Here is a 27,438-nt window from a genome sequence, read left to right as displayed (position 1 = left end):
TTTATTCTTGGCTCAATGAAGACTACTGCCCCTGTGTCTCATCATACCCATAGTCAGTCTAAGTAATAAGCACCAGGTTTCTTTCCCTTCCTCATGTGGTCTTTTGACTGGAAACGGCCTTTGGCCATAGCCCAATCAGGGATGTTAGAACTGAACTACTGAAGTCGAAAACTGAAAAAAAAAAAAACACAAGAGTTTCCGAAGTGGAATGTGTGTGACATGAATACTAATTAAAGTTGTACAGGTAAGGACGGCCTATTTCCCAGGGGAATCATGGTTCCACTTTGAGAACAGAGGTGGATTTTGGCAGAGTGACCCCAGATTTATTCTAAGCAGGTGCTGGGGTTAGGAGAACAAGCCCATTCTGGAAGGCTGTGAATGCCCACAGTGGAGAGCCTTATCTACTTGCTTGCTTGGGAGAAATCCTATTTAGAAGAGGAGTATCCTTTTTCTGTAGGTCCCTGGGCAGAGGGGAACATCTACCTTTCAAACGTGTATTCACTTTCAGCCCTGAAGTAGTACACATGGGACTTGAAATGCAGCTTGAACACGTAGTCTTTGTGGATGTCCTCAGACTCCGAGGGAATGGTGAGTGAATACCCAAGCAGGGGCAGGCTGGCGAGGGGGTGATTGTCCTGGAAAGAGTCAGCAGAAGGTGGCTTTGGAAGGTGGCCACAGGCATTGAGCTTGGCTGCAGCCTCTCACACTGAAGCAACTCTGGAAGCCAAGGCAGCTGGTTTGGGCTAATGCTCTGTGGTCCAGCTGGTGCCTCCCAGCCAGGACATGAGCCATCAGTTAAGTCCTCCCCACTCCCTTATCTAACCAACATGTAGATTGCCTGTCAGCAAATGGATGTCAGTCTTCACTTAATAGTCTAGGGCCTCATGGATATGGTCCTGCCCTGCACACCCCTTGCAACACCTGGCTTTTTTCTCCCCATGCCTGCCCCATGAGGGGAGGGTGCTGTTTTGGGGGTCCCTCAGGCTCTCTGCAGCCTGCACACTAGATGCCTCATCTGAAGGGTCACAGGGCCACCTGCCCTGCATGACACACGTACCTGGTGTGACTTGTAGAAGAACAGGCAGAAGTTTGTGAACACCACCCACAGCTTCTGCCACCCATTGCTGTTTTTGAATTTCCGCAGCAGGTTCCCAGACAGCTGATTCTGAAAGACAAGTACGGCTGTAAGGAATACAGATGGGAGCCCCCAACACTAGTGGGGTGCAGCCTTGTGCTGTGGGAAGGACATCTCAGTCTTCAGACTAGTGAGGCTGTTATTTGACAGGCCCACAGGTGGGGGGGGTCTGTGGTTCTGAGAACAGGCTTCCTGTAACTGATATTAAAAAATGGCCCTACTCTGTGGTGGGTAGAAAAACTTAAGAGGTAGACTCCATGAGCTTCATTTAATTTTTTTTGTCATCTATGGGTTGAATTATGGCCCCAACTGCCCCCAAAGATATGCTAACCTCCATTATCTCAGAATGTGGCCTTAGCTGGAACTAGGGTCATCACAAGTATACTACTTAGTTAAGAGATAACCATAGTGGAACAGAGTTGGCACTTAATCCACTGTGATTGATGTCCTTTGAGAGTGGAGATGCAGATTCTCAGGGAAGAGCTCCCTATGATGATGGGAACAGACTGGAGTGATGTATGTAAAGAATACCAAGGAAACCCAGCAAGCTATAAAAGTGGGAAGAAGCAAGGAAGGATCCCCCTATAGGTTTCAGAGGGGGCTTGGTCTTCTTGACACCATGATTTTTAGACCTGTCACCTCCAGAATGGTGAGACGAATCTGTTTGTGCTGCCCATTTGGTGGTGGTTTGCTGTGGCTATCACAGGTCCATGACCCCTCAGCAATAAGCAGCCATGAGCACTGCACCAGCAGCTCCTTGCTGCCATCTAGTGGCCCAGGTAGAACACTGGATTTTGTGAGAGAAGTGACCTGTCTCCAGGAGATACAGGTCAACATTGGTAAAACCAAGCATTCCAGGGACATCTGGTAGTTCCTGTGGTCTCCCAGCGGCTGCAGGAGTTGCAGGCACAGGGTTTTACTGTGAACTCCCACACAGCCGAGATGCAACACCAAGAGTACAGGATGCATGTCCTTGTTGACTCCAAAGCCCCTCAATGTCTGGCTGTGAAGCAGACACTGGGAAGGCCATCCACATCCCTGACAAGCTAGCTGGCAGCTCATTCCCAGGGAGACTTGGAGAAGAGGAAACGGATGGCGGTGGTGGGCACAAAACTCTGCAAATGTCATTACTGCCACTCAATTGTTCACGTACAAATGGTGAAATGGCCAAGTTTGCCACAAGTCAAAAAATGTTTAAAACTATGCTGAGTCTAGTTTATTCTATCCCTTTGGTGCATCTCCCATAATTTGTGTTTACTCTAATAAGCATTTTTAAGTGCCCGTTTAAGGCAGGACTTGAGGCAAAAAGTTTAAATGTGTCTGCCCTCAAGTTGCTTGCAGTCTGAAAGGGGAGACTGACAGCACATGGGAAGGAGAGCTGGTCCCTGCTGTCAGGAGCCTCAGCTGGACTGAGGGGGACCACAGATGGAGGATGTCCTATCCCTGCACCAAGAGACCACCACCTATCATCACATCTGGCTGCCACTCACCAATTGGCAGAAAGGCATATGAAAGTGGGGTGCTCTGAGTGCCAAGCAGGTGATGGCACAGCCAGAAGTAGGGGGTGGTGGAGCTTTTGCATCATGACACATGGTTACATGCAAGTCACACTGTGCAGGCAAGAATAACAGCACATTTTATTTTCCTTCATGTTTATATTGAACCAAGTAAATTCCTCTATCTGTGGGACAAGAGCCAGTCCCACAGTGTGGTCTACATACCAGATCGAGGTAGGTTCATGAGAATGCCAGCTACCTTAAATCCTTCCTGGAACATGCAAGGGTGTAAACTCTGAATAAATTCCCCTGGCCTTGCCATCCTAATAGTTTAGATGCTTCTTAATCATACCCACTGGCCTTTTCTCCCCATTGCCCTAGCCATAGTCTCCAAAGTTGCCAATGACACTGAATCTTCCCCCAATACATTTCAGCCTCCTACTTAGCTAACCTGGCTCCCTACGCTCTGCCCTCCTCTTTCTGTCACTCGTGTCAAGAGGTTGAACCCTTAGGAGAGAAGTCAACATCCTTGCCCCAGACCAGCCAACTCCCCATTCCCTTGCTACCTTTCACAGCAGCCTCCTACCCCAGACTCTCACTGAAGAAAGGCCTCTCTGCTCCGCTCTCCTTGGCTCCCAAACTGCTCAGTCCCTGTTGTCTCTGCTCCAGAACAGACAACAGTACAAAGTCCTGGTATCTACGGAGGTGACCTTGTTTGGAAATCAGTCCTTTGCAGGGGCAGTCAAGTTAGGAGGTCATACTGGAGTAGGATTATATCCTAATCCCAATGACTCTTGTCCTTAATAGAACATTTGAACACAGGATACTCACAAGTGAGATGGAGATGGAGATTAGAGTGATGTATCTACAAGCCTCGGAACAACGAGGATTGCTGGCCATCACCAGAAGCCAAGAGATAAGCATGGAACAGACACTTCCCACTTAGGGCCTCCAGCAGTAGCCAATCCTGCCAACACCTTGATCTTTGAATGCTAGCCTCCAGCAGTATAGAAGACAAAATTTCTGTGGCAACTACAGTAATCTGACTTTCCCCTCCTAGTTGTCCTCACCTTATCAGACTGTAAATAGTACCCATGTCTCCCAGATCAACACACCTCCTAACTCTGGTCTTAAAAAGTAACTTGGCTCATTTCACCTCATATCCCTCTGAATGCTAGGCTTCACACTGGCCATCTAGGCATCAGGCTGTCCCATGTCTAATGTGAACCCCTAGTGCCCACTTGCTTGACCCCAAACTTTGAGCTCACTTCTGTGTTATCCCCAAACATCCCTGTTACCCATTTCTACTGTTACGAGTCCCACAGGAAACAGAATTGGAAGAGAGAAACAAGTGAAGGATGATGAGAAAGCACAGCAATAGTAAAGGAGCTGCTGCTTTCCTTAGGCAGCAGGACTCACGGTCCTGGAGGAATGGAGCTTGTTTGCCAGGGGTGGGAATGTGGGGGGTCTGTCAAGGGAGAGACATTTGTAGAGTGACAGATGAGTCAACTCCATGAGTATTTAACCTGCATTTTGCCATCTTAAAACCACATACCTAGTGGCTTCCTTGGAATTTTGGGGGAAATTTTCTTCCAAGTGCCTCATATTAAATATTTTAGGCTTTTTGGGCCACGAGGAAAAATCAGATATTTGTATTTGCAGTACCCATTAGAAAATAAAACCCTGTTTTTGGTTCATGGGCTGTAAAGAACCAGGGATAGGTAGGGTTTGGCTTGTGGGCTACAGTTTGCTGGCCTGGCTTCTAGACTCATCTGGCTGGCCTTGAGGAGGCTTCTCCGGGCTGCTGAGGACCCACCTGACTTGGGTGTTAGCTGCATTCTTGAATGATCTACATGTCTCTAGGGATTAAAAAGGAGGTTTCAGATCTACCAAATCCCCGTGCCTTGACAATCCTAACTACACCTCACAAAAGTCACTGTAAAGTGAGGCAGAGACAAGTTCCCTCTCGTGATGTTGTATTTCCACCAGCTTCACTGGACTAGATTGGGCAGGCTAGAGCTGATCAGGTGTTTTTCCCACAGACTGTCACTGGTTCTTCCCTCTGTGCTGGAAAACTCCCTATTCCTTGGAAGAAATCTCTGGCTGGCAAGCTTTGCAAACAGACCCAGTGTGTAGGGAGGAAGAGTGCTGAATACGGTGAGCCTGTGAGGGAAAAGGCTGTCCCTGTGGGAGATGAAGGAGAGGGAATGCTCACTGCAGCCTACTCGAGGCCAGGCGCAACCCGGGGAGCCTTACACCCTGGCCCTGTGCCTCAGACATCTTTGGAAGCACATACGGGTTTTTGATCCCTATGAAGCAAATGCAAAGTAAGCAGCTCCATGGAACTGTGAAGGTCACTTCTAGAAAACAGTCTCAGAGATACATTCCCAATACTATTGGTTCAAAAACCAAACAAAACTGCTATTCTTGACATAGTCTCTTATGTGACATTTTTTGGGCCAGGTGTCTTTATCTTTCTAAAAAAATTAAAAAGTTCTGAATTCCTGATCACATGCATCTACTATGGCACCCCTGGCAGTGGGGTCTGGTGTGACACCTCAGAATCAAAAGGATTATTTGCCAAAATGTGAACATTCACATAAAACATCAGCAGCCTCATGACAGCTCAGGTTCTGTTGTCTAGATAAGAAGAGAGCCTAGTGGTTTTAGAGCTTTCTGGGTTTGATGTTTTCAGAAAGGTTAGGGATTATGGCCTGGGACTAGAGGATGCTTAGGGAATGGGGTTTGGAGAGTTCTGGAAGATTTACAGTCACAATCTGGGGAGAGTCCCATCACCAATGCCAACTCTCAGGACAACTCCCCGTGCCCCCAGAAGCTATGCTCCAAGGTTCTTCATGAACTGCATGTGCTGTGGCCCTGGTTGGCATCACTTTCTGACCCTACTGCTTCCTTGAACCTGAGTTCAGGTGTGTGTGTGTGTGTTGGGTGGGGGCTGGCCACTCTAGGATGTGGCAGCCTTGATGCTGGGAGCTGTCCATCCACACCTGCACTGGGGACCTGTTTCTAGGCCTCTGTGGCACAGACACATGGCTAAATGCATGGAGAGTCTCTGCCCCACAGTTAACTCCACAAGAGAAAGAGTAACAGTGGTGATGGCCTGGAGAACAAAATCAGGGGATGAATGAAGGCCAAGAGACTCGTTCGAATTCATAAGAGAAGGTCAGTGCCAGCTGGCCCAACCTGAGAGGTCAAGCTCAAATGCTCAAAAGGATGAGCTGTTGCCCTGCCCCCCACCCTCTGGGGTCACAGCTGGTACCTCCACAGCTATGCTGAAGTCCACCATGGAGACACTGGTGTTGCGGTGCCAGCACACGTGCACCATAGTGTTGCCACGGTGGGGGGCCTGGCGCTCCAACGAGGTTCGAGAAGCGTTGAGGTCATCCTCTGACTCCTGGTCAGCCACTGTGGCCTCATCGGGGCATTCTGCCGGATATGACAAAAGGCATCTGATCTTTGCTCTCCAGAAGGGACCCTTTTCTGATCCCTCTCAGGATCTGAATGGGCCTGGATGGTTGGGGGCACTCACACTGATACGGCTCTGAGGACCCCATATAGCCCTGCTTGTCAGGGTCCCACCCTGTGGAACGGGCCCCTCTGCCAGGGAGCCACTCTGCCAGGGAGCTGCTTGTAGCACACTTGGGCCCTTGGCCCACAGTGCTTACCCAGCATATGGATGGCCTTACTTTCTAGGTCGTGACGTTCTATGTAAAAAGTAGCAATGCTGGCCCCAGAAAAGAGTACTTCCCTGCTCTCTCACCATTTTAAGGTTTTAAAAATATTTTCGGGAAATGGAATTTCCTTGATTTTCAGCTTTACATACAAATACAGTCCATGGATCTGAGGTCTATTGGGTAAGGTAACTTTAAATCCAATAGGATGCTTGCCTTCTGTAAGCCAGAGATGCCCCACCCCTCCATGGCTAATTCCTTGAGGCAATGGGCCTGTGTGCCACCCCAGAAAAGCCTCCCCCACACTTACTGTTGTCAGGGGGGCTGCTGGTGAGGAATTCGGCAGTGGGGCCACTGCTCTTTTCTGCCAAATCAATGGCCATTTGTATGTCCTCAACCCACTTTTCCATCTCGGACCGGGAACTGAAGAAGAGATGGATGTCAGGTTTTCAGACCACAACCAGTAAAAGAGTAAATAGGTAAGAGATCCCCGAGTTACCTGGCGGCCACGATGATGGACTGCTGTTGGCCCCTCAGGGTAAGGCAATGGGGCACGCCCCACTCATCTTCACTTTCCTCTATCTGTGGGATGAGTGTTCATAACTTACTGCCAAGAAGCAAGCAAGACACTCAATGCATTTTCAGATGTTCACTAAAATGGCTAACTAAAGAAAAGGAACAAAGATAAAGAAAAACAATGGATCCCAACACAACTCTGGGAGAACAAAGTCAGAAAATTCATAACTGGAAAGGGAAATGAAAGATCAAAGGCATTAAATCTTTTTGGCAGAGGCCATAAACTTCTCTTTATTCAGCCACTGAGGAGAATGTAGGTATGACAGACAAATAATGCTTTGCTGACTGGCCTGTTAGCATCTGCCAACCAAGGGTCACAGAATATGGAGAACTGTCCACTGGCACATCTCAGGGAAGGTCAGATGGCTCCCTGGTCTATGAGTGGGCTCTGTGACTCCACATGGATGGTGAGGATTGTCTTTCAGGACCCCTGGGACTGGGCACAGGGCAAATTCACCCCACGTGGCCACATCATCTTGCCTCTTCACTTGGTTCTAGAAGCAACATACCCATGTATCCCACATGCAGAAGAGAAGCCAGGTCCCAGAGCCCCTCTTGGGAAGTCTTATTAAGGCCCATGTTTCTCATGGCACCTGCGATGCTCTCACTTCTTTGTCAAGTCTCTTCTTTTCCTTCCTCATGTCACTCTCACTGGCTCTTGCTCCCTTAACCTGGTCTGCAAACTGCAGGCAGTCCAGAGGAAGAGGCCCTGGCCTCATACCCATACTGCATACTCACGGTCATGCCATAGAGCGGGAGCTGCCCGTGAACTTTAAACTGATTTGAGATCGTTAGTCCCCTGCTTGTGTACAGCAAGACGTCATTGAACTAGAGGAGAAAGGACAAGGGTGGCTGAGATTGCATGGGCTCCATTTTAAACCAAAAAGTACAGAAAGTGTTTTTAAAATCTTGCATGAAAATTTGCTCATCTCAACAACCTTAATCTGAACAGCTTTGGCTGATCCTCCTGCCTTCCAGTTACCCCCCTTGGACAGCAGAGTCCTGGCCCTATGACCCCATGAATCATGGGTCATAGGACAAAAAAAGCCCTTACCACTTACCAGGAAAAACATGCGCTGCTGAAGCCCCTTTCCAGAGAGCTTGCTGAGGCTTCCCAGGCGAATAAACTCCTGTAGAGAAAACAGTTCCCAAGAGTTAGGTGGGAGTGTACAGACCTGGGTCAACACAGAGACTCTGGCTTCCTAACACCGCACGCAGTCCCTTTCATACTAAAAAATCATAGCGATCATGGTGACTATTTACTGAATGCTGTGCTTTGCCTTCTCTAAGGTTCTCTCCTTCCCAGGAAGCTGTGAGGCAGGGACTACTATAGGCTCCACTAAGCACTCAGAGGTCCCATAGTGTGCCTGCTGGTTCACTCTGGCCTATAATTATGCACTTAATCTGCAGGCCCTGCAGGCCCTGCAGGCCTCCCAGTGTGAGGGAGGGGAAAAGGACCTGGCCAGATACAAAGTGGCAGCCAGGGACCAGAAGTCATAAGCCATAGGAGAGTACTATGAATAGAGGAATCTTCTCTATGACTTAAACTTTGCTTCTCAAAAACTAGTAACTATTCTGGGGTAACAGAGCAAGAAGCAAATATATCTAAGGAACTCTTCCTCCTGAACTGTAAACTCTCAAGGGTATGAACCATTTGGGGTCACTTAGGAAAAAAATCCCAACAATTAAGTTACTCCCCATTTCCCCTTCTCTTACCACCTGGCAACTACCAATCTTTTTTTTTTTTTAAAGATAACTCTCTGGATTTGCCTAATCTGGATATTTCATTTAAGTTGAATCATATAGATGGCCCTTTGTGTCTGACTTCATTCACTCAGCATAGTGTTTTCAAATTCCATCCATGTTGTAACATAGATAAATACTTCATTCCTTTCTGTGGCTATTTCATCGTATGGACAGACCACATTTTGTTTATCCATTCAACTATTGGTGGTAAATTTTGGTTGTTTCCCCTTTTGTCTAACTGTGAATAGTGTTACCAAGGACAATCATGTTGAAGTTTTTGTTTGAATACCTGTTCTCGATTCTTTTGGGTATATACCCAGGATTGGAATTGCTGGGTCCTATGGAAATTGTACAGTTAACTTATTGAGGAAACTCTAAATTGTTTTCCACAGCTCTGCTTTTAAAACAGAGTTGCAAGTTCTTTGACATCCATTACAGGTGGAGTCTCTGTCCCTTGGATGTGGGTGGGCTGGTGACTGATTTGACCAATAGAGGATGGAAGTGATGCCATGTGACCTCCGAGACTAGGTCATAAAACTATATATAGCCTCTGCTATGTCCTTGGAGATGATTGCTCTTGGAACCCTGAGGTGCAGGTAGTCAGTAAGACCACTTTGAATACAGACCTCATGAACTGTCTGTGCAGTCCCAGCTAAGCCCAGCCTCCAGTTGTCCCTGCTAGGCATCAGCCTTGGTCCCTCCAGGCCATTCCATCTGGGACCTCTGTCAATACCACATGGAGCAGAAGAATCACCTGGCTGAGCCCTGCCTAATTCCTGATTTGCAAAACCATGACACATACTAAAAGGTTGTATTCAGCCACTAATTATTGGAGTAGGTTCTCATAGAATAAAAAATCCCTGGAGCACCTGCCATTAGATTTTTGTGTGCTCACAGCAGCTTCTGAGCCAAGAATAGGGACTCAACCAACTTCTTTGGACTCTATAGACTTTGGCATGGCCTAACAACTCTTTGTTTGGTGCTTTATGAAATGTGGATAAAACACTATGTCTGCTAGTAATTTCATTGACATACTTTGGAGATCAACAAAGTAATATATAATAAATACTTGCAGGACTGTAGGATGGATGTTATCAGGCATAAACAATACAACATGAGGAAATAGTGGCTAGGGGACTGCTTTCATCACTGAAGGGTATCAGAGAATAAGAATGGGGACCCTAACATGCTATTGTCACTCCTGTTTCAACCTCACAGGAGGATGAAACAAATGGCAACCTCCATCTGTTGCCATTGAAACACATGCATTTTCTATGGAATTGTAGGTATCTCAGCTGTAACCTGAGTGGGAAGGAAAAGACAGGGTGCCTAACATACTTACTACAGAAAGAAAAGGGAGTGTGGTCTGGCATGTGTGTTCCAGGTCTTCAGGGGCAGAGAGAAGGGCGCCTATGGATTCAGATGTCAATGTCTAAGGGCTGGAGATGGAAAATGTCTCTTGCCTAGGACTTTTTTTTTTCCCGTCTAAACTGTGGAACAGGAAAAAAAAAAAAAAAGAAGAAAAAAAGAACCCCCCCCCCCCCGAAAGCCTTAAGCTCAAGCAGCTTTCTTCTGTAGGGAAATCCATCCAAAGATGTCTAGACCTCTGAGTTTTAACCAAATGATCCCCTTTCCCCTTGCTCCACCTCCCCGGCCCTGCTTCATTTTGTTTATTGAAAAAGAATGGGCTCTATAACCTAGAAAGCACACAATTCCTAGGATAGAGAAACACCCCCAGGGGACCTGGCTCAGGCCAAAGTGTTCTAGAGGCCTTCTTGTTTCAAGGACAAATCCTGCTTATCAAGACATAAAACCACCTCAGACTAACGCCAGCAGAAGGATGAGTGGGATTTTGCCTGATATCCATGTTAGGGATTAGGCTGTAGGTAGTTTAGGGGGCGTTTCTGAAATTACCTGCTCATCTTCAAATCTGTTTTTCAAATTCCACCTGTAGACAAATCTGTCAGAACCTTCTTTCTACCCATTATGTTATTTGACAATGGAAAATTAATTAATGATAATCAGTTGGCCTTGGTGTGTGGAATGCTCCATCTTAGAACTCATTCCTTGAGGGCCTGAGCCCTCCTCCCCTTCCCTGTCACTCAGGGCTGACTTGGAACAGTGAATAGCTGTGAAGCCAGTTGAAGAGCAAAAGAATATGCAAATAAGGTGGGTCTGCATTTAGTAACCAGCACCCCAATTCCAACTTCACCTTTATAAATAACAATGACCTTTTATTTAACATGGTGTATGCCTCAAATATGCAGTGTGTGTATGTCAGCTTCATACATGAACCTATAAATTCAATATTATCTCCATTTTTCAAATGAAGAAACTGAAAAGCAAAATGATTAGAAACTTGCCCCAAATCACCTTGTCAGTTCTGGGTTATAGAGCCCATATTTGGTTAAATGCTTATGATGTCTTCCACAATGCTGGGCCATGTAACCAATAACATTATAATAAGTGTGTATTTAGTCATTCAAATAAATGGAGGCAGGGCAAGGGGGAAGAGAATTCATATTTATTGTGTTAGTTTTACACATTAAATCTCATTAAACCCTCATGACCTAGGAAGGAGAGGATATCATCCCCAAGTAATAGAAGGGAAGGAACGTGTCAGTTGGTGAAACATCCTAGCTCTGGTGCAGCTAGAATTTCAACCCATGGCCACCTACTCCAAGCCAATGCTTTTTTCATAGCACCATGGAAAACAAACTTTCTTCGAAATCAATGATTTACAAATGGTCTGTTTGACATGTAGCATAATATGATAAATCTTTTATAATGTCCAAAGGTAAGAGAAAATTACATTGATTTCACAGGGCTTTACTAAGAGTTCTGTGTGGATGGGTAAATGTGGGTATTGTATGCTAAAGCCGGTAGGATTTTCTCAGTAGCAGAGGTGGCAGAGCTGAAGCAATCCCAGCTTTAATTCCCACCCATACTTACACATCACTCTTCTGACAACCCTTTACAACTAGTATTTGGTCAGTTGTGTAATTAGGCTTCCCAACAGAAATACCAAATACAACAGAGATGTTCCCACATCCTCCCTAGGCTTCACAGGTTTTAAAGTTTCCAGGACAGCTATGAGAGCCCCTGGTGTAATGGCAACTTGTATGAAGGTTGAGGGCAGGTACAAGCAGATCAGAGACTAAAATTTCCCTTCTGAAATTGGGTGATGGATAGTTGAAATTGGGTATCTATAGGAAGATCGCACAGAGAGAGTTGATGAGATGTATTACCTACTAGTAGTTTTGATTCTCGGGAGAGAGAACTGAAAAAAAGGCAGGCTGTGCCGTGTTTTAAAAATTCCGATTGCCTGGAAGAAGCATGTTTTTGCAATGAGGCTCTGCTTCACTGCAAACACCTATATCTCATGAACGGTGCTGGCTCAGTGAAGGTTAACAGCACAAGAGAAACTGCATTTATCCAAGAATCATGTTCTAGCTAAAATGGTTATTTTTAATTCCTAATTAAAATTACATTATGTACAGAAGATATTGTATCTTTTAAAAATAGTTTCATACATGGACATTTACAGCATGTTTTGATGTTTACTTTTCCTCTGCCTTTATATCACTATTTTACCCATTAAAAAATTTTTATCTTCCATTTTCATTTACCTAATTTGAACAAATAAAATAAGCTATCTCAGATTGTCCTAGAACATGGTAGGGAAAAAAGTAAATTAACAGATCAACCAGTAAGGGAAAAAGCAGAATACAAGGCCAAACACTTGCTTTGTCTCCTTCTGACACAAAATTTCCAAATGACACTGTAATGTTCAAGGTTTTTCTCCAGTTATCCCCCAGGGTGAAAGGAAGCCCTTTCAGAAGGAGGATATTTTAACTTGGAGTATCTGTATTCCAAACATTCAAATTTAAGTCACTTAAATGTTGCTTTTCTATCTTTACTTCCAATGCATGAGAGAGCACAGCTGCTTACCCTTCCTGGAATCACAAGATTGTCGATGCCAATCAAATCCTTCTTGAGTTCATGCAGCTTCTGGAAATTCTCCATCTTGATCATTGTACCATGAAGCTGTGGCCACCATTTCTGTAACCTCTGCCAAAGCAGCTAGTGAAGGAAACACACACAGACTGCAGCATTAATGACAGATAAGGGTTTTTCCCCAACATATTTAATCTCAGCTCTCCAGGGTATTATCTTTCAGTAGCTGAACTATGTTAGATGCTGTCCTTCTAGGGAAAACACTGCTACTTCTCATGAATAAAAACCAAGTGATTTGTTTTAATGGATCTACTTTACTTTATGTATTTATTCACTTAGCTTGAGTTTCACAAACACATTATGACAATGTAAGTTGGCATAAAAGGGAAAACTGCAGGGGAATAAGAGTTCCTTGAATTCTGTCTCCAGGTTAGAGATCTTTTTATCCCCCTTCTCTGGAAAGAAGAGAGTCCAGAGAAGCCAAAGAAAAATCTGGGCAAAGAGTGATCTTTCTGGGAGACAGTCTAATTGATAGTGAAACTTTTGAGTAACGAACATTCATTCCATCACTTCCCAGCATTACCTTCTGCAGAAATCACACTGTTTACCAAGATGGCTATAAAGAATAACTGCAAAACAAAACTTTATTTTGCAATATGGACACATCCTCTGTATACTGGTGGGTACCCAATGTGTACGAGGAGCTGATGCCCAATTAGCATGAGTTTGGCTGGCATGCAAAGCCACCATAGCTGAGCATTTAGGCATTTTTGTCAAGAAAGCAAAAAAATTCTTGTCAACTGAACTTCAATCATCAGAAAACTAAGCACCTCTTTTATCCCAGCACTTCAATTTTGGAAGGGAAGCATATTGTTTTCTGGCTTTCTCCCTGTGGATGCAAATTAAATGCTTCCTGGATTATCACAGAATGCTTGGTCTAAGCCACAGTAACAAACCCCAAGGCTTGCTCAGTCTTCAGACATTACCAGCCTATTTAGTCCAATGAACAATTACTGGGCACCAAAAGCTCAGTGGGGTTGGGGTGAGGAGCCTCTCAGGGGAGGGATGGCGCCCTGGTCTCCAGGAGCTCATGCAGCAGGCATCTTAGGAACAGCTCTTGGCACTCTTCATCCCTGACATTCAGGAAATGTATGTTCAGGTATACTCTGATTTCCACAGCCTTTTCGCAATGATGGCTACCATATGGTTTAAGTTATATAACAAATGCTTTTTCCTTTTAATTGTCAAGGATAGACTTTGCTCATTGGGGACTATTTAGTAAAATGCAAACTGGGCAGGTCGGCCAAAGATAGCACATGCAAGACTAAAGATAGTTCTCACCCTCCTGGGTAACATATCTGTACAGCTTTGAGTCCTCAGAGCTGGAATGGCTTTGGGTCATCCTGTCCAGGCAACGGTGATACAACAGAACAAGATAGGTGGGCAGAGAAGGTCATCTAACCTCATGGGTCAGGCAGGAACTGAGGATTAAATGAGGAGGAGCATTGTGCAGAGAACAAGGAGGTGGTAGCAATGACTCCAAGCAAAAGGAAGAGAATATGCCAAGGCATGAGGCATCATGGTTTGTTTTAAAGACTGATAGTAAAAAAGAAGGAAATTTTACCCTTTGTGACAGCAGGGATGGACCTGGAGAACATTATGCTAAGTGAAATAAGCTAGTCAGAGAAAGACAAATATCATATAATCTTACTCATATGTGGAATCTAATGAACAAACTGAACTAACAAGCAAATAGAGACAGACCCATAGAGAGCAGGATGAGAGCTAAGGGGTGGGGAGGGTAGGGAGTGGAGGGATTGAGCAAAAAGGAAAAAGGACTCATGGACATGGATAGCAGTGCAGTGCTTAAGGGAGGGAGGGGGTATAAGGGACTAAGTGGAAATGGGAAAAAAGAAACTTTCAGAAACAAAACAATAAAAATAAAAAAATTAAAAAAAATTGATTCAGGTGAAGTGCTCAGTAAGGTGACTGGCATATTACCAATGCCCAGCAGCAATGAGCACTATTTGTTACAAGCAGTTTTTCATGGGCAGTCCAAGGAGGTAGTGATAGTTTCAACTGTGTAGGTAGAGAAAAGGTTGTTGGAGGGACTGACTCTATGTCTAGCTTCTCTAGGGCTGACTGCACTAACCCACTCAGGATCAAGGGAGAAAGTGTATGCAGTAGGAGAAAGAAAAGTGAGGTCCTAATGATCATCACTTTTTTAATTGAAAGATCAAGAGATAAGAAAAAATATTTGACCAGGTACTAAAAAGCAGTGTCTGCCCTGCATGATTATGAAAACGTGGGGCTGTGATCACAGAGCTCTTCCCCAGAGAGACCCCCTCCCTGTAGGGCTGGGTCTGGTGGTGCCTGTCCTGCACTTACCTCGGCAGTCTCTAAAGTCAGCGTGGCTGGGTGGGTGATGCTTGCACAACCGCTCCAGGACCTGCTTGTAGTGCATAAGTCGGTGCAAAGGGCGCAGGAGGAAGGTGTTGAGAGGCAGATAGCACACCTTCTGCAGTTCGAAGTCTCTGCACAAGTTCTCTAGCCGCCGGGAGCTCCTGATGCTGGTCTCCAGGGCCTCCAAAGCCTCGCTGTGCTTCCACAGGTGAGCAGCCAGTTGCTGGTGGGGGTGAAAGACAAGGGTTGGGGTAAGGGTCCTGATCAGCTGCACTGAATGTGCACATGGTCCATCCATTAACTTCTGGAAATGAAGATTACTTTCACTTTCCTTCATTTTATTAAATTTCACATTTCTCAAATTTCATGATTTATTTCATTATATTAAGTTTCAGGATGAAATAAAACGCTCTACTAAAGCAATGAGGGACTTCTGGCCAAGATGGAGGTGTAGGTAGACATGATGTGCCTCCTCGAACAACCAAAAGAAGGACAACAATTTAAAAACAAAAAAACCACCAGAACTGACAGAAAATCGAACTGTATGGAAGTCTGACAACCAAGGAGTTAAAGAAGAAACATTCATCTAGATGGGTAGGAGGGGCAGAGACAGGCAGGTGGGTAGAGAGGACTCTTGGCAAGGCTGGTTGAAGGACTGGGACAGGCAAGGCAAGGTGGCGGATTGTAGAGCAAGTGGTCCCACGTTTATGTGCAGATAAACTGGGAGGAACAACTGGGGAGTGAGAGAGACCATGCAACCCAGGGCTCCAGCTCATGGAAATAAAGCCTCAAACCACTGATTGAAAACACTGTGGGGGTTGAGGCAGCAGCGGGAAAAACTCCCAGCCTCACAGGAGAGTTTGTTGGAGAGATCCACAGGGTCCTAGAACATACACAAGCCTACCCACCTGGGAACCAGCATCAGAAGGGCCCACTTTGCTTGTGAGTAGTGGGGGAAGTGACTGAAATCTGGCAGAGAGCGGAGCAAGTGCCATTGACCCCTCTTGGACCCCTCCCCCACATACAGCATCACAACACAGCAATGTGGTTTACCCCTCCTTGGTGAACACCTAAGGCTCTGCCCATCACTACGTAACAGGCACGCTGAGACCAAAAAAAAAAAAAAAAAAATGGCCCAAATGAAAGAACAGATCAAAGCTCCAGGAAAAACACAACTAAGTGACAAAGAGATAGCCAACCTATCAGACGGACAGTTCAAAACACTGGTAATCAGGATGCTCACGGAATTGGTTGAATTTGGTCACAAATTAGATTTAAAAAAAATGAAGGCTATGCTAAGGGAAATAAAGGAAAATGCATAGGGAACCAATAGTGATGGGAAGGAAACTGGGACTCGAATGGTGTGGACCAGAGGGAAGAAAGAAACCAGAATAGAATGAAGAAACAAAAATTCAAAAAAAATGAGAGGCTTAAGAACCTCCAGGACATTTTTAAATGTTCCAACATCTGAATTATAGGGGTACCAGAAGGAGAAGAGGGAGAGCAACAAGTGGAAAAGTTATTTGAACAAATAATGAAGGAGAACTTCCCCAATCTGGCAAAGGAAATAGACTTCCAGGAAGTCCAGGAAGCTCCCAGAGTCCCAAAGAAGTTGGACTCAAGGAGGACCACACTAAGGCATATTGTAATTACACTACCCAAGATTAAAAATAAGGAGAGAATCTTAGAAACAGCAAGAGATAAGGAGGCAGTTACCTACAAAGGAGTTCTCATAAGACTGTCAGCTGATTTCTCAAAAGAGACCTTAAAGCAAGAAGGGGCTGGAAAGAAATATTCAAAGTCATGAAAGGCAAGGACCTACATCCAAATTACTCTATCCAGCAAAGCTATCATTTGTAATGGAAGGGCAGATAAAGTGCTTCTCAGATTAGGTCAAGTTAAAGGACTTCATCATCACCAAGCCCTTACTATATGAAATGTTTAAGGGACTTACCTAAGAGAAAGAAGATAAAAAATATGAACAGTAAAATGACAGTAAACTTACTGTTATTAACAACCACACCTAAAAGAAAAACAAACTAAGCAAACAACTAGAACAGGAACAGAACCACAGAAATGGAGATCACATGGAGGGTCATCAACAGGGGAGTGGGAGGGGAAGATGAGGGGAAAAGGTACAGGGAATAAGTAGCATAAATGGTAGGTAGAAAATAGATAGGGGGAGGTTAAGAATAGTGTAGGAAATGTAGAAGCCAAAGAACTTATGTGTATGACCCATGGACATGAACTAAAGGGGATGGAATGTGGGTGGGAGGAGGTGTGCAGGGCGGAAGGGAATAAAGGGGAAAATGGGAAAACTGTAATAGCATAATCAATAAAATATATTTTAAAAAAGCAATGAACAGTTTAAAATACATATGATTTATAAACAGGAGACTTATTTATCATATTAGAGGTATAAATGTTCTTTTAAAAGCCAGACTGACAAAAGTGGGGAAATAAATGAACAGGAGCTCCTTCAGGGGGCCTGTGGTTTTCTTCCACATGTCGCAAGATGTCAAATAGACCAGAGCTACTCAATAAATGTCATACAACTACAAACATATATTTCTGATTAACTCTCCAACTGTCCATACAATGCCTGAGCATCTGTCACCAGCCACCTTCTTTGTTAGACTCCAGGGAGCTGGATGAGAATTAGACAGCGCCCCTCCACTCTTCTGGGGTCTGACCAAAATCCTTTGCTTAATCACACACATTGGTCAGGCTCCAGAACCTCCTCTCAGACCTGTAAGTACACTTCCATGTATTCAGTTTTAGCAAGAAACCTGCTAAGGCAGTTAAACCAGAACCCTCCAACCTGGGTATCTGGTATGCATGATTTCAAGTTCCTCATCTCCTACCATCCTTAAGGTGATGTCTGATCACCCTGTCCTGTCTTCAACAAGAATCCCTCCTCACCCCAGATGTTTTCTCTTAGTATTTTTCCATTCTGACCCTGGTCTTGCTCCTTAGCTATAAATTCCCAGTTGCCCACACTGTATTCAGAGTTAAGCCTAACCTCCCCCTGCCGCCCTCACTATAAAATCCCATTGCAGTGGTCCTACATCTATCGCAACCGCCCTGAATAAAGTCTGCTTTAGTATTAACAAGTGGTAAATACTTTTTTTCTTTAACAAGTCATGGTGAAGACAGATGCAGGGTAAAAAGTTTGATGGTACAGCATTAAAGGAGGACTGAATCTTCACGATAGGTGGGGAGGAGTACAAGGGAGCACATTTCCAGAGAGATGGGTACCAATGGGATGGGAGAGACATGACACTCCAGGACTAGAGAACAGCAATTGCTTTAAGTCTTACCCTGTAAGTACTTCCCAGGAATAGGCCTACTACCTGTGTGCTGCTGCTAGCCCCCACACTGACAGTTCTAATCCCAACATCTGCACTCTCATTCTCCAGGAACATCTAGAAACTCAATTAATTCAGACACAAACCTGCCACCACCTGGGGCCACCCTGTGATTCTCTAACTTTAAGAACAGTGCCACCATCAGCCACTTACTCAAGACAGAAAATGCTGGAGAACATTCCAGAGTCCCTCATGTTTTGAATCCTTCACCAAAGTCCTACCAATTCTACCTCCTAAAACCATCAAACCTGTGTTTGTCCTCATCCCTGCAGTTTTGAGCCTTGTGCCGTCTACCACTGGAATGATGTCTCCACTGGCATTTCTGCCACCTCTCCTCACCCACCACCTTATTGCATATCAACCACCAACATGAACTTAAAATTTAACTGAGCAGGTCACTGATTGCTTGGATATGACAAGAGCTCCCATCATCTTAGAATAACCCCCAGAGTCTTCAGCAGGGTGCATAGGGTTCTTAGGATGAAATCCCTCCTAGCCCTCCATCTTCACCTCTTGCTGTGCATCCCAGGCCATCCACTGAACAGCCTGCACTTGAATGTGTCAGAACCTTTGCACATGACACTAGCTTCCTAAGACATCCTTCCACCCCAGCCCTGCCTCACCCTTCAGGGTTAGCTCTGGGGCCTTCCCTGATTTCCAGCAGAGTTAGGGACTCATTTATCCTCTTGTTCTCACGCTGTTTGTCTACCTTGTTCTTATCACTGGTCTCCTCTGTAGAGTTTATTTTGTGACTTTTTAAAAAAAATACATAGATTCATAGGAAGTTGCAAAGAAATGTACAAGGAAATCCTGTGCACCTTCACTTGGCCTTCCTCATGCCAATATTAAGCACAACAACAGACATCACAACCGGAAAAACACTGGTATAGTCCACTGAGTTTATTTGGATTATACCAAATAAACAGTTACACAATGTCAATTATACAATGCCTTCACCTGTGTGTGTGCATGCAAGTAGTGTGTTATGTCACTACATCCTTAGGGCCTGATATACATAGTAGGTGCTCAATAAATGTCTATTGCCTGCAGGCATTAATGAACAAATGAACCAAATGCATGCATGCAGCCGAGGCAGGAGTCTTACAATGACCTGAGTGCCTAAAGAAATGAGTTCATGGTCACTGGAACAGAGAGTAGAATGTGAAAGAATGGGGAGAGAGGGTCTGGAAAGAGTGCGAAGGATTTTTCAACAGGTTTAAAGTTTGGACTGCATTCTCCAAATCACAGACAACGAGGGTTTTGAGTCTTGTCAGTCTGGCTGTAATATAAATGCTGGTATAAAGGCTCAATGTGAAGTGAGGAGGCTCATCAGACCCTGGCTGGTATGGCTCAGTGGATTGAGCACGGGCCTGAGAACCAAAGGGCACATGCCTGGATTGCAAGCCAGGTCCCCAGGCGAGGGCATGCGAGGGGCAACCACACATTGATGTTTCTCTCCCTCTCTTCCTCCCCTTCCCTCTGTCTAAAAATAAATAAAATCTTAAAAAAAGAGAGAGAGAGAGACTCATCAGGAAACTGGGTGAGTCATCCAGGAAAGGGAAAACAGAGTGAGAAAAAGTAATGTCACAGGAGTTTAAGGCAGGAGGTAGAGGCCTGGGGAGACAGACAACTCAAGTGCAAATGAAGGTCCCAGCTTGGGTGGCAGGTGAAGGATCAAGATGAAAGGTGGGGACCTTCTTTCTTTGTGTGGATGTTGAAGTGCCTTTGTGCATGTAGCAGATGTTTCCAGTTGGAAGTTCACTGTGTGAGCTAGAGGCCACAATTTGGATATCTCTGCCGTTCCAGTGGGGATTGGAGCCCCTAGCCCAGCTCCTTCAGTCCTGTGCAGAGGGTCTGGGAATAGCTGAAGGGTAATGACAGCACCCTTGCTGAGCCTCTGCAAAATGCAGGTAAACACAAAGGTTGGGGGGTGGGCGGGAAAGACAGTGAAAGCAGATCACCCTAAGCATTTTGGATGAAAATGAGAACCTGGGTTTCTGTATCTTCTGCTGCTCCCTTCCACACTTCATAAAAATTCTTTAAAACCGACAATAACTATAGTAATCATTAAACAATAATAGTCTCCAAAAGTCTGCTAGTGGCTCTGAGCCTCTCCATCTATTTCCATTTTGCTTGTGCAGAGTTCTGTACTATCAATGCTCATGGCATCAGCCCAATAACTAAAATGTCAGCACAGCTGAGGAAGCTGACTAAATGTAAAAATGCCAACTCAGCAGACTGAGGAGACAGAATTGTTATGAGCGGAAATTGGGTATATTTTTAGGTCTTAGGTGAACAGAGAAGAGGGCTGATGTGTACTCAATGTCAGCTCTCCGTGGAAAGTCAGCAGACAGGCCAGAGAGAGTCACAAAGTAGAGCTGGTAAATGGGAAACTCTGGGACCTGTCCCAGAGGGGCTGGGGAATGTAACTGGCAGGTTTTCACTGCTGTCCCCACACACCCATGGTGGAGTCCAGGCCTCCTTGAAGGGAACAAGCTCAGTTTTATAATCTCAGATAAAGGAAATGCTGTGAGAAAAGGCAAAAAATCAAATTGGGCCAAGAAAAAGTAGAGAATATGGGAAAAGAGGCTTTCTGTGAGGAAAAATAATTGGGAAGTAAAAGAGTAACAAAAACATGTCAAGAAGAGAGGAAAAGGGTTATTTTTAACAAGTGACAAAAGCCAGCCTGAAAAGGCTATATATGCAATGATTTCAACTCTATGACATTCTGGAAAAGACCAAGCTATGGAGACAGTAAAAGATCAGTAGTGTCCAGGGTGGAAAGGTGGGAAGGATGAACAGGAGGAGCACAGAGGACTGTTAGGGCAGTGAAACTCTCCTGCATGCGACTGTCATGGTGGATATGTGACATTATGCACTTGGCAGAATCCATGGAGTGTACAACACAAAAAGTGAATCTTAATGTAAATTATGGGTTTAACAATAATATATCCATATTATTCAGTTGTAAGAAATTTGCCACACAAATGCATGATAATGGGGAGACTCTGTGTATGGGATGGTGGTGAGAATATGGTGTTATTATATAATATATATTAATTTTTTAAGAACCACCATGGACATGAACAGATGTCTGGTACTGTTACATCTGAGTTTTGTACATCAACCTCATTGTGGCAGTAACGATACCATAGTTGTGGAACATCTTGGATAATACTTGGTGTCTTTTTTTTTTTTTTTAAGAATTTCCACCTATATTTATTTTAAAGATTTTATTTTATTTTTTAGAGAGAGGGGAAGGGAAGGAGAAAGAGAGGGAGAGGAAACATCAATGTGTGGTTGCGTCTCATGAGCTCCCTGCCAGGGACCTGGCTAACAACCTAGGCAGGTGCCCTGACTGGGAATCGAACCTGTAACCTTTTGGTTTGCAGGCTCATACTCAATCCACTGAGCTACACCAGGCAGGGAATCCTCGCTTTTTTTAGCATGGTAATCTGCAATCCCGATCACTTCCGTGGCCTCTGATATTGTCCAAAGCAGGGAAGGTTGCTTTTGAATACCATGAAAAAATAAGCTATAGCTCAGGGTCTGTTAGATAATTTCTTGATGTTTATTAAGAGAAATAGGAAATCTCTTGACAAGCTTTAGATCCTATCTTTGCTGGGTCATACATCACCCCCTAAATCCTCTCCTGCCCTATTTCATGATATTATACAATTCTAAAGGGAAAACATTAAACTCTAAACAAATTATCCAGATTCTTGGGATTTAATTCCATCCCCAACAGTAACTTTCACTCTATGAGTGCCATATGTATAGTAGGTACTGGATCGATGGATGGATGGATGCATGGATGGAGGGATGGATGGATGAATGGGCAAATGAATGATTGGACAGTTGGACAGACTGAAATGGTGAAAGTTATGAGCTTCTTTAGGGGGTTATTAGCTTGTTCAGGGCAGTTATCAGTTAAGGTTTTTAGGCAGGCTCTGGGGCAGTCAAAATATAGGAAGAATGCTTTAAAATGCAAATGTAGATGTATTTATATTTGAAAGATAAGTTGTGCAAATTAAAAGTCTATGCTAAAATAATTATTCATAGATTAAAATGAAAATGCAAAAATGAAAGTTTCAGATATAAAAGATGGGGCAGCTTTCAAAAACAAGGTAGAGGAGGAGGGAAGATGGCAGTGAGATAGGTGGGAGTGGAGTCCACTTCCCCTGTGCATGGGGGAAATACCTAGCCGATCTTCTGAAGAACAGAGTGAACACCCAATGGTATTTTAGCCTATATGAAAATTGGAGGCCAAAACTGTAGAGGACATTGAAAAATCAGATGCTAAAGACAGTGCTTCAGGACAATAAGGTCCCCGAGACCAGTGCGGGGACCAGGGCGCTGCAGCCCCAGGCCTGGTGCCTGCCTGGTCTGCCACAGGATTATTGGGAGAGGGCCAGGTCAAAGGCTCCTTCCTCTGCCAAACAAGGTTTGAGCAGCACAGGAAGGACCTGGATGCTTGAAGTCACAGGGGTTGAATAAAGATGAAGTGGCAAACACACAAGGACAATGTGTACCCATGGAGACTGTGGATGCTGGCTGGGAAGAGTTGGGCTGTGATGGACCCAGACCTGGATAGTCTCCAGTCTGGTTGGAGAGTTGCGCTATGAGAGAGGCCAGGCGCTTGTTTGGAGTGGCAAGCTTGAATAGGAGGGAAGTTTTCAAAAAGAAAAAGAAAAACAGAGGCAATCAGTGGCTGATTAGGGAATTCTCCCACAGCAGCCACCCCACCTCCTGTGCCTCTACCTCTAGCCCCAGCTGCTGTGCTCCCACTGCAGCAATGGAGGCCAAGGCCGCAGGCTCACACCCGAAGCCCAAGGGACGGTGTGCACCTGACCTTGCTGCCCAGAGGCACCTCGAGTCCAACCCTACTGCCCCAGATGCAACAGCAAGGGGACACCTTGTGCACAACCCCACTGCCTTGGGTGCAGCAGCAGAGGAGGCGTGTGCCTGCATTCCCCGTGGCAGCCACAGCAATGTTCCTACCCCGCAGGGCCCACTGGCTCTCTAAGAGGAAGGCGGAGATGTCCCCCGCAGAGGAGAGCAGCAGGGCTCAGGGAGTTAGCAATCCCCAGAAAGATTTAACTCACTGGTGGTGGAGGGGGTGATGAACTACTCTGAAGAGACTCTGAGAGTCCCTAGCACCTAGGACAGCAAAAAGTGAGAAGGTGATGTGTAAGTTGCCCTTAATTGGTGCATCTCAAAGACAGTACAATTACTGGGCTGAAGGCATGGGCTGAGCACATAAGGGCACTGGGGGCCCAGCAACGAACTGAGGAACTGGGCTGGAGGCTGGGCAACTATGAAGAATGCAGCTTGGACCTGGCCTGCATTCCTGCAAAATCACAGGAAGGGAGAAAAGTGAAGTCCAATCCCCTGCTCAGCCTGCTGCAGCCAGGAAGACCAGCAGAACTGGCTTGGATTGTTTAAAGCCAGTAAGAGGTTTCTTTTTTTTTTTTTAATTAAAATTTTTTTTTCATTACTTCTTCCTTTCTTTCCTCCTTTATTTTTTATTCCTTCTCCTTTTCTTTCTTATTCATTCTTCCTTCCTTTTTTTTTTTTTTTTTTTAATTCCCACAAGTGAGACAGTAAAACCTGGAGCTGTGAAAGGACCAGAATAAGATCCAAAGAGGGATCATCCCAACAACTGAGACAGACAAATTTCACTTTGCTGCTCCAGAGAACTTGCAAGTTATTGCATATTTGTGTTATTAATTTTTCATTGTTTTTACATCTTTCATTTTATTAGTATTTTTGTATTTCTCTTCTTTCTGTTTAGTCTTCTTCACTTTGTTTGTTAAATTGCATTGTTTGACTGGTTTTCCTTGTTATCTCTTTCATTGTGTATTTTTAATTTTCCATCTTTCACTTCACTTGTGGTCCAATAGAACAATACTTACTCTAGGTCCTGTACTTCCTATTCTTGTTATTCAGATCACATAGATTCTGTCATATGATTGGTGCTCCATTACTATCATAAATAAATGCTGTTCCATACAATGGTAAATACTACACAGCACCCCTCCCAGATCTTAGCTCACTTCACTGTTTCTGGAACTTTATTACTGTTGTGGTTAACTCTGTGCTCTCGCACACTACACCTATTTTCTATCCTTACTCTCACTGTACCTCAGAATCTGACCTCCCACAAGCTCACTGCTTTCTAGATCCAACTCACAATCCTCCCCCTCCCCCAACAAGAGTCTTATCATTTTCCCACCCTTTCAAAAAAGTGGCTGCTTGGGTGAAATATCATGGTTACCACTATATATATCCAAAGGATCTCCTATCTTTTCTCTACAGGTTGGTACTTTAAATACCATAGAATATACTCCTGCTGTCTTAAACAATTTTGCCTTCCCCTCCAACTGATCACAAAAAAGAATAGGTGGGAGCTGTGAACACCAGTATACCTGCTGGAAGAGGAAACCCACCAACAAAAGAACCACCAACAGACAACAATAGAAGAAGATGAAGGAGGGAGTGGAAGCCCCACTAATATCTACCCAGGAAAAATCTGGAAATACAATTACATGCTGGAGAAATTACACACCAAACACAACTGAACAAGAGCAGGAGAAAAGCCTGAAAACCTCATACAGACAAAAGAACCAGCTTCAACACAACCTGTCCACACCTGCACAACAGAACACAAGATGTGGTGGATGGAGTGACCCTCAATTAACCATCTAGAGGGAAAGACTCACCAAAGAAAGACCAAACAACAATCAAAACCCAAAGATATCCAGAACCAACATAAATGACAGACCAAGACCAGTGAGCACAGGAGATCAAGGAGACTGCATGACTGAATCTCACAGGTCTTCTCCCATAGAAGTTCACACCATAAACCCAGGGAGTCAGAACAGATCAATTTAAGAAGCAGAGGCTAACAATAAGAGTTTCACAAACAATGGGAAGACAAAGAATTCCCAAATGAAAGGAAAGGAGGAAGCCTTAAAAAATGCTAAATGAAATAGATCATAGTTGGCAAGTCAACTATCAGATATTGAGTGCAAAGTAATGGTTATCAGGAGGCTCAATGAGCTCACAGATAATCACCAAAAACTACAGGGAAACTACAGTGAACTCACTGCAAACTATATCAACATGAAAAAGGAAATAGAGACTATCAACAAGGGCCAAGAGGAAATGAAGAAAACAATTTCTGAACTGAAAAACACAGTAGAATGAATCAAAAGCAGGTTATATGAAGCAGAGGATCGGGTAAGTGGCTGGAGGACAGGGTAGAGAAGCACACCCAGAAAGAGCAAGAAAAGAAAAAAAAAGCTCAGAAAGAAAAAAGAGGGGTTAAGGAAAATGCAGGACAATATGAAACACAATACTATCCATATAATAGGAATACCAGAAGGAGAAGAAGAGCAAGGGATAGAAAACTTGTTTGAAAAAGAATTGCTGGAAAACTTCCCTAATTTGATGAGAGAAAAAGTCACAAAAATCCAGGAAACACAGAGAGTCTGCATCAAGAGGAACCCAAACAGGCCCATTTCAAGATACATCATAATTAAAATAGAAAAATTCCAAGACAAAGAGAGAATCTTAAAGGCAGCAAGGGAAACCAGGAAGTAACATACAACAGAGACCTGATAAGACTAGCAGCTGACTTCTCAGTGCAAATGCTTCAGACAGAAGGGAATGGCAAGAAATATTCCAAGTACTGAAAACCAAGGGCCTACAACTGAGATTACTCTATCCAGCAAGGCTCTAAATTGAAATGGAAGGACAAGTAAGGAGTTTCCTGGACAAAAGAAGTCTCAAAGAATATAGCTCCTCCAAACAAACTCTGCAATAGATGCTAAAGGATCTGTTTTAAGAACAGGAAGAAAAACAGTGAGAGAGAGAGAGAGAGGAACAAGGGTAAGAAAAAAATGGCAATAAATAAGTACCTATGAATAATAACCTTAAACATAAATTAAATGCCTCAATCAAAGACATAGAATAGCTGAATGGATAAGAAATCATGACCCACACATATGCGATCTAGAAGAGACCCACCTCAGAACAAAAGACCTGCACAGACTGAAAGCGAAGGGCTGGAAACAAATATTCCAGGCAAAAGGACAGGGAAAAAAACCTGGGGTTGCAATACTCATATGAGAAAAAAATAAGACTTCAAAACAAGGGCCATAAAAAGAGACCCAGAAGGTCACTTCATAATACTCAAGGGAAGAATCCATCAAGAACACATTAACATAGTAAAGATATATGCACCCAACATAGGAGTACCCAAATACATAAAGAAAATCTTGGAGGACTACAAGGAAGTTATTGATGTAACACAATTAGAGTAGGAGATTTTAACACCCCACTGTCAAAAATGGACAGATCTGCCAAACAAAATGCCAACAAAGGTATTGTGCCATTGAACAATGCCCTAGATGAAATGGACTTAACTGATATATACAGAGCCCTTCATCCCAAAGAATCAAAATACACATTCTTATCGAATGTACATGGGACATTTTAAAAGACAGACCACATGATTGGACACCAAAGAAGCCTCAACAAATTCAAGAAAACTGAAATCATATCAAGCATTTTCTCCAACCACAAGGGACTGAAACTAGAGATAAACTTCCAGGAAAAAGACCCCAAAACACTCAAAATCACGGAGATTGAATAGCACACTATTAAACAATGAATGGGTCAAGAATGAGATTAGGAAAGAAATAAAAAAGTTTCTGGAAACAAACAAAAATGAACTCACAACCCAAAACTTATGGGACATAGCAAAGGAAGTCCTGAGAAGAAATTCATAGCAATACAGGCCTACCTAAAAGAGATAGAAATATTTCAAATAAACAACCTAACCCTATGCCCACAAAAACTCAAGGAACAACAACAAAGACAACCCAGAGCAAGCAGAAGGAAGGAAATAACCAAGATCAGAGCAGCATTAAATGACATAGAGACTAAAAGCACAATTCTAAGGATCAATAAATCCACAATCTGGTTCTCTGAAAAGATAAACAAAATCAACAAGCCTTTAGCAGGCTCATCAAGAAAAAAAGAGAGAGGACACAAATAAACAA

At 44.1% G+C, this 27,438-nt stretch overlaps 1 protein-coding gene across 1 annotated transcript in view; it reads right to left on the bottom strand.

Moving 5' to 3' along the window:
* The window catches only part of FARP1 (FERM, ARH/RhoGEF and pleckstrin domain protein 1), a 310,831-nt gene that overhangs the window by 2,886 nt on the left and 280,507 nt on the right, over positions 1-27,438 (bottom strand). Inside the window, 10 exon segments of the mRNA XM_028526270.2 lie at positions 484-635; positions 1,058-1,165; positions 5,909-6,075; positions 6,631-6,743; positions 6,820-6,902; positions 7,635-7,724; positions 7,958-8,026; positions 12,594-12,692; positions 12,694-12,725; positions 14,988-15,225. Of these exon segments, the coding sequence (XP_028382071.1) occupies positions 484-635; positions 1,058-1,165; positions 5,909-6,075; positions 6,631-6,743; positions 6,820-6,902; positions 7,635-7,724; positions 7,958-8,026; positions 12,594-12,692; positions 12,694-12,725; positions 14,988-15,225 (1,151 nt within the window).

This window comes from Phyllostomus discolor, chromosome 11 (assembly GCF_004126475.2).
Source record: "Phyllostomus discolor isolate MPI-MPIP mPhyDis1 chromosome 11, mPhyDis1.pri.v3, whole genome shotgun sequence".
In the NCBI taxonomy this organism is placed as follows: domain Eukaryota; kingdom Metazoa; phylum Chordata; class Mammalia; order Chiroptera; family Phyllostomidae; genus Phyllostomus; species Phyllostomus discolor.
This window is presented reverse-complemented; position numbering and strand designations above follow the sequence as displayed.